Genomic DNA, 19,910 nt, shown 5'->3' with positions numbered 1-19,910 from the left:
CAAAATGGAGGCAGAGACTGATACAGATCAATGTCCTGGAGAAAAAGGAACCAAATCAAAAGAATAGTTTCCTTAAGTGGCTTAGTTAAAATCAACTGGTAACAGTGGATTGAGCAGGCTAAAATGATGGGTTATCAAGAGTAGAATGGATTGTAGCTGTATGTGGTCTACCTGTGCTGAGTCAGCGTGAGAAACCAAACCAGGGCAATGTGTTTTCTTGACTGAATTAGGCCAGAATTCAGGTAATGGGATAACACAGGTAATGGGATAACACAGGTAATGGGATAATGGGATAATTCAGGTAATGGGATAACACAGAAGACACGGAGGCAGAACATTAAATTAAACTGCTCTGATAAAGGTCCAACACATCAAGCCAGGGTACAAGGTAGTACAAACTCATTATACCAGTGAATTAAGAAATTCTGATACCATTGTTCCCTGCACAATTCAGACATTTGCTCACAGCTCTTTTCCAGGCCAGGCTGTATATGAACTTCAAATCTGTTCTTCCAGTAGTATCTAGCACCAGACGGGTTCAATGGCCTGTTAACTCTGTGACTTAGCAGGGGCCTGCCCCTGTGACATCTGTTTTCTATTGCATCAGAGACAGCAGATGGAGCTCCATCTTCCTGTTATCTTGGGATAGCTGGTAGAGTTCTCCTCTCACCAGTATCACTAGGTTCAGCACCACAGTGGCAAATACCAAAATAAATCCAAGGAAGGCTTCTATTCTAGGACTCAGCTTACACCTATGCAAGTACTTTTCTTCGGAACATTAAAAATCAGACATAGGGTCATACTGACTGAAACTGCTTTGTTCCCTCTGTCTAAATTGGAAAAATTCAATCCAAAGTGTGAATAAGGGCGTAACAGCTCAAGGAATTTGCAGGTACCAGAATATTTGTGAGAAGCTCATGTACCAGATTGCTGGCTGAAATATCAAACCATCACTCCTGTAGAAGTAGTGTGACCAAATCATGTGAAAAGAGTTTATCCATTCCTCTGGTACTCAGTGATAAGATGGAGAAGTAACTCACACCAAGAGCCTAGCAGAGGGCTTAGTAGGAGAGCTAATAACTTCCTCTCTCCTTTCAAGACCAGCAACTGTCACACTTCCCAGATCACTGTTTCTAGAAGAATCAACTGCAACATGTATCAAGTAACATACACATTATTTACTGCTGGTACTAGAAATTTCCCCCTTTATCTGTGGACAGATGCGGGGGGACTCTGAATTTACTTTTGAAAACTGGGGAGATAGCAAAATAGACACAAATTATACTCCCAAGGGCTGATATTTCCATGGATCAAGGTCTTTCAAAGAAGTTTTCCTATACTCCACACCCCTATGCTATACCCTGGTTTGTCCATGCAGAGGGAATAGAGAATTGATATTGGTGGGCCAAACCTGAGGAATCTACGCTGCTGCTGCTGTCCAGAGGTTGGAAGATGTCAGTGAAGAACAAGGGTGAAACATCCTGCAGAAAAGCAATAGTTTGCTGAAGCCTGGTGGGAAAGGCTTAGAGGTCAGAATTCCCACCCCCTGTCCAGTTGCTTGGAGGTGGAGAAATTAACAAGATCAGTGAGCAATCCTGGAACAGGCTGAGACAGTTGTATATAGATTTTCTAGGGTTTGAGAGATATTTCTGCTAAAAAGGAAAAAATCTTCTCATAAAGCAGAAGGTTTGTGGGGTCAATATTTAGAAGTCAAGGGCAAATAATACTGTGCACTTGTTCCTGAGTTGTGACTGGTCATGCTAATCAAAGCAAGAGCAATCATCAATGAAGTGAAGAGGTTACAGTCTGGAAAAGGACAGCAAAATGCAAAGGCTTTTGTGTAAGAATCATCTTTAAAGTGTGTGAGAAGCTGTTTAAGAGTCTTCTGAGTTGGGTAATAGAAAAGCCTATTTATCCACATCGTAGACAGCGGTTGCTATGTTTAGTACTAGTGCTATACACACGCTTCCAAGAGTCACACTAACAGCAATGGTTAGCTTGACTGGAACAAAGCAAGTGGAGCAAAGAAAGCAGTGCAGCAATGGAGTGAGAAACACCACAAAGCAAAGCTAGGAGGAGCACTGAATATTGGAGGGTATGAGGCATAGCTAGTTGAACAAGAAATGGTAGGAGAACGAACTAAAACAATGTAATATATGACAAGATCAGCTTATCTTGGATCCTACTACTTGCAGGACTTAACAGTCCTAAACAGTGAGTTAAACGTTGCTGTATGAGAGTGCAAAACTGGCCTAGAATTTACAGACCTCTGAAAGAAGAAGCATTAATGTAGCTATATTAACTGAAATTGCAAACAAATAAAGTTCATTGTTTCTAAGAAGTTACTCTAACAGTCTTTTCAGTTGCCTCTCCAGAGGAAATAAATGTGAAGTCAGGTGATTGTTTTTTTCTCCTGTAGAAACAATTAACACTCCTGCATATCTGATGTAAACTGTGTTGTTGTAGTGTGAGCAGCTTCCACAGGCTACTTCCCACTACATGAGCCACTCCTGCCAGGTATACCTCCCAGTACTCATTCTACTAACTGCTCCTGAAATCTGCACTATCACTTGCTCTGCTAGAAATCCGTCCAATTTGTGCAGCTGTGAGAACAGTTTTTGTTACTATAGCTCCTAGAAAAGTGGAAGTACTGAAAACTAAGCTGAAAGTAGAGAAAACTAACCACAGTAATTCACAAATTCACAAATGACTCAAACAGCTTTTCATACATTTTGCTGTAATATAACATTGTTTCAATTCCTCTATTCCAGGATCTAACCTTTGTATTCAATGCTGGAAGCTGTGGCCTTAGATTGGTGTAAGCAATCACTCCAGGAACACATAGACAGAATCAACTGGCCCACACTTCCATACACAAGCATAATTACAGCCCTTCACGCCACCCCCCCCCCACTCCATCCCCCTCACCCCCCATGCCGACAGGAATCCATTGGAATGGGACATGGTTGCTTTTCATTTGAGACCTACCCACAGGGTTTCTGAATCAAGTCAAAGTATCACATGGAACCATCAGGGTGCGGCAATGCCTGAGCATATACGAGTCAGGACACATCAGTTTAAGGTCATTGAGAAGACCAAGGTTCTAAGAGAGAAAGGACAGAGATGGACGCAGGAATGCATAACACAAATAGACCAGGATGTGAGGTATAGCATGTTGTAAATCTGTAATAGAACAAGTTTAGATTTGCTGTCCAGGCTGAGACAGTGGGTAACAAGGTAGTACAAGCTAGTGCAAAGGATTCAGTTGAGCACATCAGGACAGCAGGTTAGATTCAATGAGAGCATTGGTTGAGCATTAATTAGTGAAGCCAAAATACTCCAGAGTTTAAAAATATGCATCCTGTAAAAAAAAAAAAAAAGTCAGTCCCTGCCCTTTCCTGCTAGAAACTGAGAAATCTGTTTCTAGCCCCTCCCTATTAACTTACATAATATGCTGATATAAATCTGCAAGGTATTGCCTATATGCTATATTTACTGGCACCAGTTCCTCAGGGTTACATAGGAGGAACTTGGGCTGTAGTTGCAATGACATTGTTAGCCACATCTACTGTGGGCTGGAGCCTGTATCACCTCAACGTGTAGAAGATCCAGGCCAGCAGGCCACTCAAACCTGGGGACTATCTGCACCTGTGAGGCAAATGGAAATACCTTTAGAGCACACATCTCTGCTCTCTATATGCCAGGGATGGAGAGAAAACCCTCCCTACAAGCAAAGCAGGGTAGTGTTTGAAATGTGTAGTACAGCAAGAAAGAGGGGGAGGGAGTCACAGATTCTCTTTCCCAGCGCTAATCTCATACCTGGACAAGGACTTTTAAATTTAAATTTTAAATTTTAAATCCCATGTTTAAAGGACACCACCTCTCCAGTCTTCCCCAGTTACCTTCTGATAGGGTAGATTTTGTATTATTCATAGGAGAGTCTGGCTGAACATCTGTAATACTCTATACTTCCTTTAAAACTGTTCTCTTCGATACAGAAAGCCTTTTGGGTAACTCACTGGTATGTAAAAGGCCCTTTGTCAAGGGATGAATATTTCTCTTCCTCAAACATTACCCCTTTGAGACAGGGGCACTAGCAGACTGCTGTATTGACAGTAACATACTATAACACAATATTGTCTGTCAGCCAGCCCAGACCCCACAGAGCTGATGAGAAAAATTTCTCCTCACCCCAGCAGCAGCACAATGTTGTCCCAAATGCATAACGGAATAAATGGAAGTAATTCAGATGCCCAAAGGTAGGTGTTTAATGTTGCTTTAGGCACCCAAAAAATTCCAGGGAAATTGTCCTTACTGATCAGGCTCATGCCATGAGATGCCCTTCTGTCTTCAAAGTCAGGAAAAGACTGAAGGATCCAGAATGAACATGAGTTCATCACCATCTTTTTAGCTGGTGCGATTCAGCTGCAATTCTTTTTACCCGAAGAGGGGGTGCAAAGAGGACAGAGCCAGGCTCTTTTTAGTGGTGCCCAGTGACAGGACCAGAGGCAAAATGAAACACAGGAGGTTCCGTCTGAACATCAGGAAACACTTTTTCACTGTGTGGGTGACCAAGCACTGGAATAGGATGCCCAGGGATGTTGCAGAGTCTCCCTCCTTAGAGATATTAAAAAAAACCCATCTAAACACAGTCCTGGGAAACTGGATCTAGGTGGCCTGGCTTGAGCAGGTGGGTTGGACAAGATGACCTCCAGAGGTCCCTTCCAATCTCAACCATTCTGGAATTCTGAGGTTCTTTACACCTTCCCTTTAGGTATTTCTATACATTGATGAGTTCTTCCCTGAGCTTCTCTTCTCTAGGCTAAACAGTCCTAGTTCACTTAGCCTTTCCTCATATGTAAGGTGCTCCAGTTCCTTCATCATCTCAGTGGCCTTTTGCTGGACTCTTTCCAGGATGTCCACGTCTCTCTTGTCCTGGGGAGCCCAGAACTGGACACAGTACTCCAGGGGTGGCCTCACCAACACTGAATAAAGGGGAAGCATCACCTCCCTTGATCTGCTGGCAACACTCCTCCTCATGCAGCCCAGGACACCACTGGCCTTTGCAGCAAGGGCACATTGCTGTCTCATGTTCAACTTGGTGCCTACCAGGACCCTCCAGGGCCTTTTCTGCAAAGCTATTTTCCAGCTGGGTGGCCCCCAGCATATATTAGTGGCTGGGGTTGTTCTTCCCCAGGTGCAGGACTTTGCACTTCTCCTTGTTGAACTGTATGACGTTCCCATCAGCCCATTTCTCCAGCCTGTTGAGGTCCCTCTGGGTGGCAGCACAACCTTCTGGTGTATCAGCCACTCCTCTCAGTTTGGTGTCACCTGTAAACTTGCTAAGTGTACACTCTGCCCCATCATCCAGATGATTAATGAAGATGTTGAAAAGAAATGGACACAGTATTGATCCCTGGGGTAGACTGCTAGTTTCTGGCATCCAATTTGACTTTGTTCCACCGATCACCACCCTCTGGGCCCGGCCACTCAGCCAATTTTCAATCCACCTCACTGTCTGTTCATCCAGTCCATACATCAACAGCTTCTCTGTGAGGATCTTATGGGAGACAGTGTTGAAAGCCTTACTGAAGTATAGGTAGATAATATTCACTGTTCTCCCTTCTCCCAGGCCAATCATTTCATTACAGAAACTGGTTATCAAGTTGGTCAAGCATGACTTCCCCTTAAGTGAAGCCATGCTGACTATGTCTGATGATTTTCTTGTCATTCAAGAATGGTTGGAAATGGTTTCCAGAATTAGCTGCTCCATCACCTTCCCAGGGACTGAGGTGAAGCTCCCTGGCCTGTAGTTCCCTGGCCAGGCCTTGTCCTTCTTGAAGATAGGAGTGACATTTGCTTTCCTCTACTTCTGAGGCACTTCTCCTGATCTCTATGATTGATCAGTTATTGAGAGTGGCCTCTCAATAACCTTTGTCAGTCTCCTCAGCACTTCTAGGTGCATCCCATCAGGTCCCATGGACTTATGTATGTGCAGTTTACTTTAAGTGTTGCTTGACCTGATCCTCTTCCAGCAAGGGTACATCTTTCTTGCTCCAGCCTGGTCTCTGGGACCTGGGATTTCTGAAGGCTGGACTTGTTAGTAAAGACTGAGGTGTAAGTTATTATGGATGAAACAAGCCAAGACAGTAACTCAAGTGAAATCTTACAGCCCATCTCCCTGCAAAACTCAACATTTTCTGCAACTTCCTTTTCTTTTCAAGTCCTGCACCATCTTCAAACCTGTTTTTACATTGGCAGTTGATACCAGAAAAAGCTGTGTGCTGCAGGTCACTCTTTACTGTAACTAAATGTGGTTTTGACAGAAGACATAAATCCATCTGTCCTACCTTAAACACAGTCTTTGTGGTAGTAGTGGCAAGAGGTAGCACAATTTCTGTCTCCATAATGACTCAATGTAACATGACTTAGGCCTTCAGCCAACCCTGCTCCCATAAAGAGGCTTGTTTTCTCCTTGTGAGCCAGGTTCAGCCTGGACATGGCCTTCTGCAGAGGTGTTGAAATATACAGCTGCCAACTGGGAGTTGAATGTAGGCTCCTTTCTTCCTTTGGCTCTTCTGAAATTTCCAGCAGTCTTGTGTGAAGGTAGAGCCCAGGTGGTGTTTCATATGGACAGACATATGTACATAGTCTCTAGTAAACAGTCCAAATGATGAGTGGGCCAAGACAAGGTACTGCACTGTTAGAGGTAAAAAAGGTCAGAGCTGTGGATTTTCCTGTATGAGTAAAGGTAGGACTTCCTGGGGTAATAGGTTCAGATGGCCTCACCAGGCCAGCCCATGTATGATGATTGTCAAAAATACTGAAACAATGGGATAACACTGAGGTATAAAAGGGTTTAAAGTTAATTGGTCAAGACAATGTTCTAGCTTATTTTCAGCTAGCTAAGACAGTGCAGAAATGGACCAATAGACAGAAAAGTATTATCTCGATTCTTTAGGAATAACAGTTCTTGGTATAAACAGCTGCTTTTAGTATTCCTGCAATTGAAAAGTGAAATCACAAATTCAAAACAGAATGCATAACCCCATGGGGATTTACACAGGGCTTCCTGATTAATTGAATTTAATGGGTGAGAATTCCAGCTGCGGTAAATGAGCATTACTCATTGCCTTTAAAGTCATAGCATTTGTGTCAATTGCCACAAGTCTAATGCTCAGGATACATTGATACTGTTTCTTTGACATTGCTGGGAGTAGATGTCACTTAATGAGCACCAGAACATCTCCAGTGGAATCAGTGAAGCTGATTGTTCTGACTCAGAGGTCCTTGTGAAAATACTGGATGACTGGGACCTGCCAGCAATACGGTTCTTAGGAAATACCAGTGAAGAAAGACAGGTCTATTGTGGTAATTTTGCTTGGAGTTTCTGAACTTTGTTCCCAGTTCTTAATTTAATTTCACTGCTACAACTCTGAAAAATCTGAACTGATCTTAGAGATATCTGCTATAGGTTTTAATGTGTCCAGGAATTTGCCTTGATCTAAATCAAGCTAGGTGTGTCCCCAGGAATTGTAGAGGTGGGTTTTGATCCATCTTTCTGCTCCATCATTGCTTTCTGTCAGAGTTCCCAAAGTAGTTGTTAACTCCAGGCCAGCGCCAAAGTGAGAGCCATTCACACAAACAGAAAATCTGGAGCCAATTATCAGCCAGAAGTTGAGGTACAGACAGAATGAAGACACTTTTTTTTAACCTCATGTGATCCTTCCAGACCAATATATTGTTCTCACCTCATATCAGCTCTGATTTAAAACACAATAATACTTTAGCATGACTAAAGACAACCAAGAAATGGGTTAGAATTAACCAATAAAGGTAATACGAAGGGAAGAGGTAGGGCTATGAGCTGAATTTGATGTGCCAAGCCAGGGACTTGGTTACCAAGAACCTGTCTGAACCAATGAATATTTTCATCATAGAATCACAGAATATCTCAAGTTGGAAGGGACCCATAAGAATCAGAGAAATCCAAGACAGCAGGATAAAGCAAATGTCAAAGACCCTGATTTCTGCAGGGCATCTTTTTTTCCTGACTTCCGATTTTCTTGTTAAGATCTGCCATATCTACACAAATACATTTCTGAGCATACCTCAGAAGACTGCACTTTGCAGCTTACTTAACTCTGTAAGTTAGAAGGAGCCTTTCATGAAACAAGGATGCTTCCTTGCTTTCCTCATAAACCTTGGCTTCTCATTCCTCAAAGTTGGCACTGGGTGTATCTGTTTCCAAAGCAGTGGATTACAGCACAGTTATCTTCTTTCCAGCCTACTCTTACAGTAACAGGTGATAATTTTCCTCCTTAGATTAGTAGCCATAGCAGCCTCAGGTCCAAACTGTGCCTAGACAAAGGGAAACTCAGGAAGTCTGCCCCCACAGAAGACTCAACAGAGAATGGCCTTTAGTGAAGGAACTCAAAGGAATGAATTTGGGCTGTTTACTCTCCTAAGAAATCCTTAGACCTTGAATCAACTTACCAAAATTAATGTTGAGTAAGAACTAAAACAGTGTCCAAGCTTTGCAGAATGAATGTACACAGACAAGAAAGGAATCTCAGATGCTCTGTCCTATCAATATCAGTATCAACACTCATATCAAGCCTGATATTTTTTGTTGAGGTAGTCAGAGGAGATGTAGGTTGGATATGAACTCCTTCCTTTGTTGGTCTGCTTTGGAAATCCTAGTCTTTGTGAGACAGCGCTTTGTCTTTTGAGTCAGTTCCCACTGGCTGCTACAAGCATGGTGGAGAATTATCCTAATTCTTATGGTATCTGATGCCAGGTTGATTTTATCTTGTTACCAGATAATGTCATTGGTGTCACTGAACGTATCCTACCTCTTGGTAAACCTTAAAGCTGGTTTCCTGTAAGACTCAGTTTTGCCTGCAGCCTGTTCCCTGCACCACTTACAAACATCCTTTGCTAATGCTGATTAACAGCAGAAAAAAATCACTTGTGTGCATCAGAGCTAGGTCTGTTGTATTGTACTTCAAGTTACCTTCTCTTGGTTATCTCCAGGTCAAATACATACTACAGGAACTATGTCCTGGATAATTCAGTCTATCAGGCTGAATGAAAATAAGAATAAGCAGATTAGCTTGGATAGTTCAAGCCAGTCTATGGGGCAGGGGTGTTCCCGTAGGAAGGATCTGTAATAACTGTGTACTACAGTTGGCTAAAAATGGGGAAAGGGGATTAACATGGTTAAGGATATGTAGATTATGCAGGAAGATGGGACAGTACACAGGGCTCAAATAGGTGCACCAGACTGGAACAATGAGTGACACTGGATGGAAAAGACCCAGTGTACCCTGATGCCATCAGGCTATAAAGCAGCAGAACCCATCTGTATTTCTGGAGTGACAGGGAGATCCCAAGAACTACCTGTATTAGAGGCCGAAGTGAGCCTAACCGGGAATGAGTGGCAGAAGCACCCCATTGTGACTGGCCCAGAGGCTCCGTGCATCCTTGGCATAGACTACCTCAGGAGAGGGTATTTCAAGGACCCAAAAGGGTACCGGTGGGCTTTTGGTATAGCTGCCCTGGAGACGGAGGAAATTAAACAGCTGTCCACCTTGCCCGGTCTCTCGGAGAACCCTTCTGTTGTGGGGTTGCTGAAGGTTGAGGAACAACAGGTGCTGATTGCTACTGCAACGGTGCACCGGCGGCAATACCGCACCAACCGAGACTCCCTGATCCCCATCCATGAGCTGATTCTTCGACTGGAGAGCCAAGGAGTGACCAGCAAGACTCGCTCACCCTTCAACAGTCCCATATGGCCAGTGCGAAAGTCTAATGGAGAGTGGAGACTAACAGCAGACTACCGTGGCCTGAACGAAGTCACGCCGCCACTGAGTGCTGCCGTGCCAGACATGCTAGAACTTCAATACGAACTGGAGTCAAAGGCAGCCAAGTGGTACGCCACAACTGACATTGCTAATGCCTTCTTCTCCATCCCTTTGGCGGCAGAGTGCAGGCCACAGTTTGCTTTCACTTGGAGGGGTGTCCAGTACACCTGGAACCGCCTGCCCCAGGGGTGGAAACACAGCCCTACCATTTGCCATGGGCTGATCCACACCGCACTGGAACAGGGTGAGGCTCCGGAACACCTGCAATACATTGATGACATCATTGTGTGGGGCGACACAGCAGAAGAAGTTTTTGAAAAAGGGGAGAGAATAGTCCAAATCCTTCTGAAGGCCGGCTTTGCCATAAAACAAAGTAAGGTCAAGGGACCCGCAAGAGATCCAGTTTTTAGGAATAAAATGGCAAGATGGACGTCAACAGATCCTAATGGATGTGATCAACAAAATAACAACCATGTCTCCATCAACTAGCAAAAAGGAAACACAAGCTTTCTTAGGCGTTTTGGGATTTTGGAGAATGCATATTCTGGATTACATTCAAGTCGTAAGCCCTCTCTACCACGTGACCAGGAAAAAGGATGACTTCAAATGGGGCCTTGAGCAACAACAAGCCTTTGAACAAATTAAACAGGAGATAGTTCATGCAGTAGCCCTTGGGCCAGTCCGGGCAGGACAAGATGTGAAGAATGTGCTCTACACCGCGGCCGGGGAGAATGGTCCTACCTGGAGCCTCTGGCAGAAAGCACCAGGGGAGACTCGAGGTCGACCCTTAGGGTTCTGGAGTCGGCGATACAGAGGATCCGAGGCCCGCTACACTCCAACTGAGAAGGAGATATTGGCAGCATATGAAGGGGTTCGAGCTGCTTCGGAAGTGGTTGGTACTGAAGCACAGCTCCTCCTGGCACCCCGACTGCCGGTGCTGGGCTGGATGTTCAAAGGGAGCGTCCCCTCTACACATCATGCAACCAATGCTACGTGGAGTAAGTGGGTTGCACTGATCACACAACGGGCTGGAATAGGAAACCCCAGTCGTCCAGGAATCTTGGAAGTGATCATGAACTTTGCCAGAAGGCAAAGATTTTGGAATATCCCCAGAGGAGGAGGTGATGCGTGCTGAAGAGGCCCCACTGTATAATAAACTACCAGAAAACGAGAAGCAATATGCCCTGTTCACTGATGGGTCCTGTCGCCTTGTGGGAAAACATCGGAGGTGGAAGGCTGCTGTTTGGAGTCCTATACGCCAAGTTGCAGAAACTGCTGAAGGAGAAGGTGAATCGAGTCAGTTTGCAGAGGTGAAAGCCATCCAGCTGGCCTTGGACATTGCTGAACGAGAAAAATGGCCAGTACTTTATCTCTATACTGACTCATGGATGGTGGCAAATGCCCTGTGGGGATGGTTGCAGCAGTGGAAGCAGAACAACTGGCAGCGCAGAGGGGCTGCCCTGGGCTGCCGCGTTGTGGCAAGATATTGCTGCCCGAGAAGAGAACCTGGTTGTAAAAGTACGTCACGTAGATGCTCACGTAACCAAGAGCCGGGCCACTGAAGAACATCAAAACAACCAGCAGGTGGACCAGGCTTTTCTAGCAGCTGGCTCGTGGTTTGGGGAATGACTAGTTCCACCATCATCACATATCTCTTAAGCCAATTGAAATTTTGTGGCCCCAGCGCAATTGACCACTTCTGTGATTTGACCTCTTTGCTGCAGCTCTCCTGTAGTGACACCAGGCTGCTGCAATGTCCATCCGAGATGTAGTCTTGCCATTTTTGTTCACTCGCGCACCCTATGTCTGCATTACAGATGTCATCCTGAGGCTCCCATCGAGCATGGGGGGGAAGAAGGCCTTCTCCACCATGTGTGAGAAGTGAAAGCCTTCTCACACATCACTGTGGTCAGCATTTTCTAAGGGACACTTCTTCCTGTCGATTTGCTGCCTGGGACACCCCCACTGAGAAACCTGAACAAAATCTTCTCCTCTTTCTACACCATCCTCACACCCCTGGTGAACCCACTGTAAGCCTGAGGAACAGAGAGGTCAAGCAAGCCTTGAGAAAAGCTATCAGGAAAGCTGTGGCCTGCACCGAGAGTGCACACTAGCTGTGCACCACCGGCTACACAGCACTCCTAGTTCTCCTCAAAAGTGTAGGGGTGATGTGGAGGGAATATATTATGTACCAGGCATATCTCTGGAGGTGTCTGGCTTTCAGGACACTTTTAGAAAGGCCGTGGGGGAGAGGGAAGAATTCCTTTCAGAAACATGACTCTTCCCTAAAAGGTAGCGGAAGAAAATGACTTTGCCTTACTCCTTTGAGCTAAAGAGAACATTCTTGTGTGTGGGAACTGTGTACACAGGAACTATAATCTTCCTGCATAAGATACCAGTAAAGACCATCCAGAAAGCTACTGGGGGTAATCAGGCGTGTGCATCTTGAAAACCAGCAGTTTCAGCAATCTGGCAGTGCTCCTTGTAGAGACTCCTGCTCCACATGTGTGCTCTGAATTACAGGTTTTGGGGTTGTGCTGGATGTGGTGGACTTAAAAAGTCCTTTTAAGACTTTAAGGGCAGAATCTTTTTAAATTATCCACCATGATGCATGCAGCCCACTGCAGGTGATTCCCAGGAGGCTGTCAATCCCAGTACTCAGTGGGATAATTCATGCATGGGCCTTTTTGCTTCCATTTCAGACAGGACAAAACAGATCTCAGATCATATTCCTGTGAAAAACTGAATGCCCTAGGGGCCCAGAGAAATGGGACAGAGGTCACCTTCCAGGACACCAGGGTCTTCTGAGATGCCCTGAAAAAACCTGATACCCAAGGTAACGACAATGTCCCTCTGAGCTGGCTGGCAGCAAGAGAAAGCTGAAGACCGAACTGGTGATGGGTCTCGCCAAACGCCAACTCCCTGTCTAGCCTGTCGAACTTTCAGGAGTACCAAGTACTGGAGGGGCACATATCTCATTTGCATACAGATAACGCAGGGCTACTAAAGGTCCTTGAGGTGGGAAGGGGAGGCTGCATTTTTCACTGTTCTGCTGTCTCACGCTCTTTGATTTACTGACATGTTCCATGGATGGGAAAATTGCTGATAAGAGATCTATTTCGGTCTGAGACCTGTTGAAACTAAACCATTAGTGGGAGCAACAGGGAGGGACAAAAAGGGTGATTAATCGTCCCGGAGTGCTTACGTGTTCTGTTGGCAATCCAACTATCAGCTGGTCATCTCTCCTGGTGCTGATAACAGTACTTGTAAAAAGTGCCTGTTAGGCTGTGATTGTCTTTATGCGCCTTGCATATCAAGAAGAGAGAAAAAGCAGCATCCTTAATATAAATGCAGCTGGTAGGAGCAGGGGTTCATCATCCAACCCTTTGGCTGGGTCTGAGGTAAATGTTGAGTCTCCGTTGGTGTTTTTGAGGGCTGTCTCTCTGCTCTGGGCTGACTGTGGTCAGAGCTGACAACTTTCTCCTGTGTGAAGAAGAAAAAGGGGCTGCTTTAAAACCCTGGGTGTTTGGGATAGGAAGAAGGATTGCAAGCATGTGACCCAAGGGTAGTGAGACAAATATCTGAGAAAAAACTCATCAATGGTTTGTGAAACTCTTTGACAACAAAATGAATGAGATCAGGGTTGGAGGTGGGAAGGAAAAACTTGCAGGAGCCAAAACTCTTTGGAATTCTGTTCTTGCAGATGGAAATATTTGGAACTTCGGATGGAAGCTACTGTAGCTGAGCTAGAGCAAAACCACGATGAGAAAAACTTCTGCATGAAAGCTCTTATTTGACTTTGAACTGTTAATGTTAATCTTAATCAACATTAATCTTCAAAGTGTTATCATCCTGTGTATAGCCCTCACCCAGAACTGGGTTAAAAGACCAGTTAATAAGAAACCAGAATGATGAAGCTAGTGAGTGGGTGTTTGATTGGAGGAGATCAAGATGTATATGTTTTAATTTAAGAACACTATGGTGATAGATAGTTTAGTTTGTTGTGGATTCTATATTGCTCGCTTCTGTAATTTTAAACAATGAAGACTTGTTGCTTAGAAGTTAGGTAACTAACAGGTGTGTGTTTTAGAAGTAGTGATAATTAATTTTAGCTATGGAAACTATAAACAGACGTGGTCCAAGCATGGCTCAGGGACAAATTGCGACCCTATAAGGTAGAGAGGAAATAAGTTCATGAAGAGTTCACTACCCTACCGACCACCCGAGACCACCCGAGACCCCCAAGAAGACCCTAAAGGCTTTAGTGCGCATGTGTTTAAGATGATGTAATATTATAATTAGTTCTCGGAAATGTAATGAATATGTAACAAGGAAATTTAAAATATGTATGAGAAGCATGGATATAAACAGAAAGGTGACTAGACCAGGTGTGCTTGATTTGTGGCAAGTCCACCGAGCACCCAGGCCTGAATAAAACAATATCTCTCCTGAGCGTGTGGAATTGGTTACTTGCACGCCGGGCACGAATCCGCTTTTCGGACAACAGAACCAGGATCATTCTGTTGTAACAAAAATCCCTAGTTCTGTGCTGAATCGAAACAAGCTGCTGCTTTTTGTTGTGAGCATGGGTGGTTTGCTTAATAAGCACTTGGAGGCTAATTCAATCTTTATCATATCATTAATGCTCCCCTCCCTTGCATATGTCTGTATGCAGCTATCTTCCTTTGTTTCTGCATATCTGTGCAGTTATATACATGAAACACCCTCCTGGCCCATCCTGTCTGCTGCTCAGCTGTGTTCTCTGTTCGTAATCACCCATCAACCTCCACTTGTCCCCAGTGAAAATAGCTTCATTATTTTCTTTCTCTTAGTAGTTAAGGGATATAATTTTTTAACTCCCAGTGGAAGCTTTCAACTTTGGTGTCAAACAAATTTCAGAACATTTACAGAGCCCATCACCTGTGCCCTCCCATTCAGATCAAGTGGATGTGCTCCTTCCTTGTCAAAGGACTTCCTTAGCGAGAGTTAGGGTGAGATAGAGAGGCATGTGGGACAGAGAGCTTCATTAGTGATAAAAACAGCCTGAAGTTTGTTAAGTTAATTCAGGAATGAAGCTGCCATTATGGTATGGCAGTATGCTTCAGAAAGAGTTCTCAGAACAGACAGGTTTGGATATTCTGTTCCCACAAGTCTTCTGCACTCACTCTACTATCTTATCAGCAGTTGTTACCCAAGCCATCTTACCCAGAGCAGGCTGTGTAGACTTGCACATAAATTTTAATCATCATTGCCATCCAAAATGAAAAGAAACACAGGGGAACAAAATATAGATCCTTATATTCATTGAATCCATAGAGCTGACATACTCTGCAACAGCTGATTCATCAGGTCTGTCTGAGAATTTGGGGCTCTTTTCATGACTCTTAACAAGATTCTAATTTTTGTTACTAGTTAAGATACTCTGGTTTTCCATGCTGATTTATCCACTAGGTTGCTTTTCAAAGTTCTGCAGGCCCTTTACACCATTTAAGTGATCCATTTTTCCCCTGAAGATTTCATGTTGGATGAGCTGAGTTAATTGCTCCTTCCCAGCTAATAGTCTTTGCACAGTAATGGGCTCTATTAAATGCCTGTGAATGTGCAGTGGAACTACCTGAATATCTTCCCTCGGTCTGGAGCCACTCAGCTTGCTTAACAACAGCACATAGAGAGATTTAATTATATGCTGAGTATAGACATTGCTGACAGGTATTTATCTCCCTTCCCTCCTCAGAAGATATTTGTTATTTGGGATGATGATTTTAACATTGGTGGCTTTTTCACAAATGTGAATATCTTCCTTCCATTTTTGTGTTTTCATTATTCAGAGAACCATTGGTGGCTACTGAAGGTAATCCAGGCCCTAAAGAGACCGAGGCATGTGAGTATTATACTCTAAGTGTTTTAGGACAAGAAAAAGAATATATTTCAGAACAATCTGCTGTCCAAGAAATGTAGACTGTTTGCTCATATGTGTAATTAGATTGCATGATAGAAATCAGGGTGAAGAGAGACACGATTGTGTTGACAATAATGTATTGGTAAGGTATTCCTATCCTAAAGCAGGGAGGGGCAGAAACTTGAATGATTTTTAAAATGTACTTAGGAAGGGAAGATCATGATTTCTACTCCCCAGTCAACTTAATGCTTATTTTGATAAGCACGAATGAAAAGACAGCCAGAACATTTGTTTTGTGTTTTTTTTTTTGTAGTAAAATTAAATGGATGAGCAATTAATAGGTCTAAGATGTGACTCTCATGCTTTTTCTTACATTTAGGACTGCTTGACAACAACCTGTGAGGATGAAAAAGACCAAGGTAACAAAAAACTGGTGACATAAATCTTCATAAAGCAGAGATTTAAAATATTTTCTGCATAGTCTATTTTTTAGCATGAAATAATTTGTTGGAAAGAGAGTGGATTCTTACATAAAGCTACGCCCAGGACAGACTTATGAAGGCTTTGTATATACAAAAGGTGATATACATTTCATCTCTGTTTAAACAATACATTTTTGGATAACTATTGCCATCCAGCTATCCTATCTTCTGCTATGGACAACCGATGGAGAAACGCCTATGGTAAGAGGTAGTTCATGTTGCCTACGTCCGGATGGGGTTAATCACTTTTTGGCAGTACTCTGGGCTTCAAAGTAGGAGCCTAGATTAATTTTGACTAGACATCCATCTTTCAGAGGACATAAATTAGGGTGATGGCTCCCACCCTTAGAAATGTAACTGGCAGAGGGAATATTACCAGTATATATCACTGTCGATCATAAATTCTTCAGTCTTCTATACAGTCTTCCAGTATAAGAGAGATCACTTTTCCAACTGAAAAAGTAACTGAGAAATGAAGCAGTAAAACTATTGTAAGGATCTCAAACCTCCTGGTTTCTTTAAAATAAATGTTAAAATCAATTTAAAAATGTCTCTTATATGCATATATTTGTATACATACCTATATGCGCATACACATGTATATCTCTATATTTCCACTTTCCTACTCACTCGCATAAAAAACCCCCTGTGATCACTCCTTTACTTGCCATATTTATTAATGCAGAAATATACAAAGTGGAAGCAGAGGATGGAAAACCAGACTTTTGTGACTGAATTTATTCTTCTCGGTTTCCCCAGTCTTCAAAGGGTTCATGTTTTGCTGTTTGTGGGAGTCTTGGTCATCTACATTTTGACTGTCACTGGGAATGTCATCATCATTGCCACAGTGGTGAATGACAACACTCTCCACAAACCCATGTATTTCTTCCTTGGAAATCTGTCATTTCTGGGAATCATCTATGTCTCATCCACTACACCCAAGTTTTTGGCCTGTCTTCTGGAGGTCAAGAAGTCTATCAGCATAGGTGGGTGCAAAACCCAAATCTTCTCCCACTTTTCCCTTGGTTCTACTGAGTTGTTCCTCCTCACAGCCATGTCCTTTGACCGATACACAGCAATATGCAACCCTCTCCAGTACACCACCATCATGAGTGGAAAACTGTGTGCTCAGCTCTCATTTGGCGCTTGGATTGGTGGCTTTCTGGTTATCTTTGTGCAAGCTGTTCCGGTGTTTAGACTGCCATTCTGTGGCCCCAATATCATCAATCACTTCTACTGTGACGTTGGGCCACTGCTGAAGCTGGCTTGCACTGACACCCGCCATATTGAATGGGTTATTTTCACTGCTGCTACAACGGTTCTGTTTAGCACTTTCTTTTTGACTGGCATCTCCTACTTCGCCATCATTTTGACCATATTGAGGATCCCATCTACTTCTGGGAGACGGAAAGCTTTCTCCACCTGCATTGCTCATTTGACTGTAGTCATCACGCATTATGGGTCGGTCATATTCATTTATCTCAGGCCAAGAGGACATGCCTCACAAAATATGAACAAAGTGGTATCCCTTCTGATCACCCTTGTAACGCCACTGCTGAACCCTTTCATTTATACTTTGAGGAACAAAGAGGTACAGACTGCCTTGAAAAAATCACTGACTAGAAATAAAATATTTGAGGTTAAAGAATGAGGACTAAAATGTTGACTTTTCTGCAGGCTCCTGTAGGAAACTAATTCTAGAAACCCCTTTGGGAAGTACATATATTGATAATTTTTATAAAGAAGGCAGATTACTTGGATTATGATTAGGCAGGCAGAAATACTGCCTCCTGACTGTGTGATCTGTGGACAATATTTGACTTACATACTTGGTTGCCTGTTCTGCCACTTGTTTATTCTGAGATTATGCTTCCAAGTCTTTTCCAAAGATTCATTATTTTCATTATCCATCAAAACAAAAAATAAAAATAAGAAGGCTCTCTGCTATTTCCTGTATTTATTTGTTACAATGAAAGAGATGTTTTATGATTACAAAATTTAATTCTTCTAAAATGAAGAGGCTGAGGGGTTTGTGTTCATGTTTGTTGTGGCTCCACTGACCTTTAACATAGCAAAATCAGCATAGGTCAGCATAAGCAATCCTACTTGTTATTTATGTTCTGCATCATTGATGTGATTGATATGCAATGCCTCCCTAATTTCTGACATGATTATCCTGATCAAGAATATTGATTCTCTCATTGCTTCAACTGATTGTGTGTGTCATTTGAAACATGTGATTTCCTTTAATTAATCCTTGTTTGAACTAAAACAAAGATTTATAGAGAATGTTTCCTGTATGGTTATACTAACCTCGGCTAAAGGGTGGGTATCCTCATTTAGATAGTCACCTTAGTCTCTCTTGTCAGTTCACCTTTGAATGACAAACTCAGGTGGTATTCACTGGCTAAATGGCTTCTCATAAGGAAGTAATTTTAGGGAATTCTGGCCTTTTATTCTCAAATATATCAGAATTCCTTTGAGAAGGAAAAAAAAAACAACCAACCAAACCCCTTTAAAATTATGGCTAGAGTTTTTATACCTCCTGCATTTCTATCCTTGGAAACCTCGCACTCAGTAGGTAGCAACCATGAAGAGTCATTGAAAGTGTCAACCTTACCAGATGTGTTAGAAACGTAGACATTGCTGTAAATGCTGACCTCTGACCTTGCCTCTCTCAGTGTAATAAAATAATTGCTGCCAAGATAGGTGCTTTAAGAGGGCGTGCAGAAGGTAGTAAGCGTGGGCTTATAGACAAGAGTATGTACTGTTTGCAACACAGGAAAGTAAAAGGGTGGAGTAATGGGCTTGCTTGTATGGTTGTTTTTATTTTGAGGAATAATAATTTGAAAAAAAAAAAGTTCTTTTAAAGTAGTGATAAAACAGATGGAAATCTGTTATAGGAACAGGCAGGGAATCAGACTCATGTGCATGGACAGACCTGTTCAGAGACATCAGCATAAACCTACCAGATTTGATTTTAGTGGCCCTATTTATCTCATTGACAATGTTTCCCCAGAAAAATTATGAAGGCAAGGTGGAAAACCAGACCACCCTGAGGGAACTAACCCTTTTGCAGTTCATCATAGGCATGTGGGAACTCCAGGCTTTCCTTTTAACAATCCTACTGATCACTTCTGTTTTAACCTGGTATCACCTTCATCATCTGGATTGATGCATGTTAGGGGATGTTATAAGCAGCCACCACCTCCAGCAGCCCAACAGCCTGGTGATTCCTCCTGCCCGGCCGCTAGAGCCAAGCTTAGTGACCCGGGGTCTCCATCCCAGGTCAATGGCCATGGCTGCTGCTTTCCTCTTTGCAGGCTCAGCCAGTAGTGAGGCTCAGTGTGTACCCCAGAGACACGTGGTCACACATGTACACATGCAAAAGGACACTGACACGACCGGTCAGATAGACTGCCACAGCCAAGGCGCTGCCATCAACAGCACCGACACACAGGACCCACATAACACACAAGTGCAGACACCCATGTCCCCACCACCTCTGGGGCTGTCAGAGACAGGCGGCCACTAGTGCAGGTACACACACGACACTCTCAGGGTTCACAAGCCACATGGATATTTGCAGGTGCACTGAGCATTGGCAAGCCCCTCTGTTCTCCTGGTACCCTGCCCAGGTCCTGGCCCTCTGACCCGCCCCAT

The 19,910-nt window shown here is 43.5% G+C and overlaps 2 protein-coding genes across 2 annotated transcripts in view; one reads left to right on the top strand and one right to left on the bottom strand.

The window, feature by feature from the left end:
• The window catches only part of LOC142091595 (epimerase family protein SDR39U1-like), a 300,851-nt gene that overhangs the window by 146,754 nt on the left and 134,187 nt on the right, over positions 1-19,910 (bottom strand).
• Positions 16,957-17,898, top strand: LOC142091683 (olfactory receptor 6X1-like). Its single transcript, XM_075171070.1, has one exon. The coding sequence runs from the start codon at positions 16,957-16,959 to the stop codon at positions 17,896-17,898; it is 942 nt and encodes a 313-aa protein (XP_075027171.1).

This window comes from Calonectris borealis, chromosome 22 (genome assembly GCF_964195595.1).
Source record: "Calonectris borealis chromosome 22, bCalBor7.hap1.2, whole genome shotgun sequence".
In the NCBI taxonomy this organism is placed as follows: domain Eukaryota; kingdom Metazoa; phylum Chordata; class Aves; order Procellariiformes; family Procellariidae; genus Calonectris; species Calonectris borealis.
Note: the sequence above shows the minus strand (reverse complement) of the source record. Positions and strands in the feature narration are given on the sequence as shown.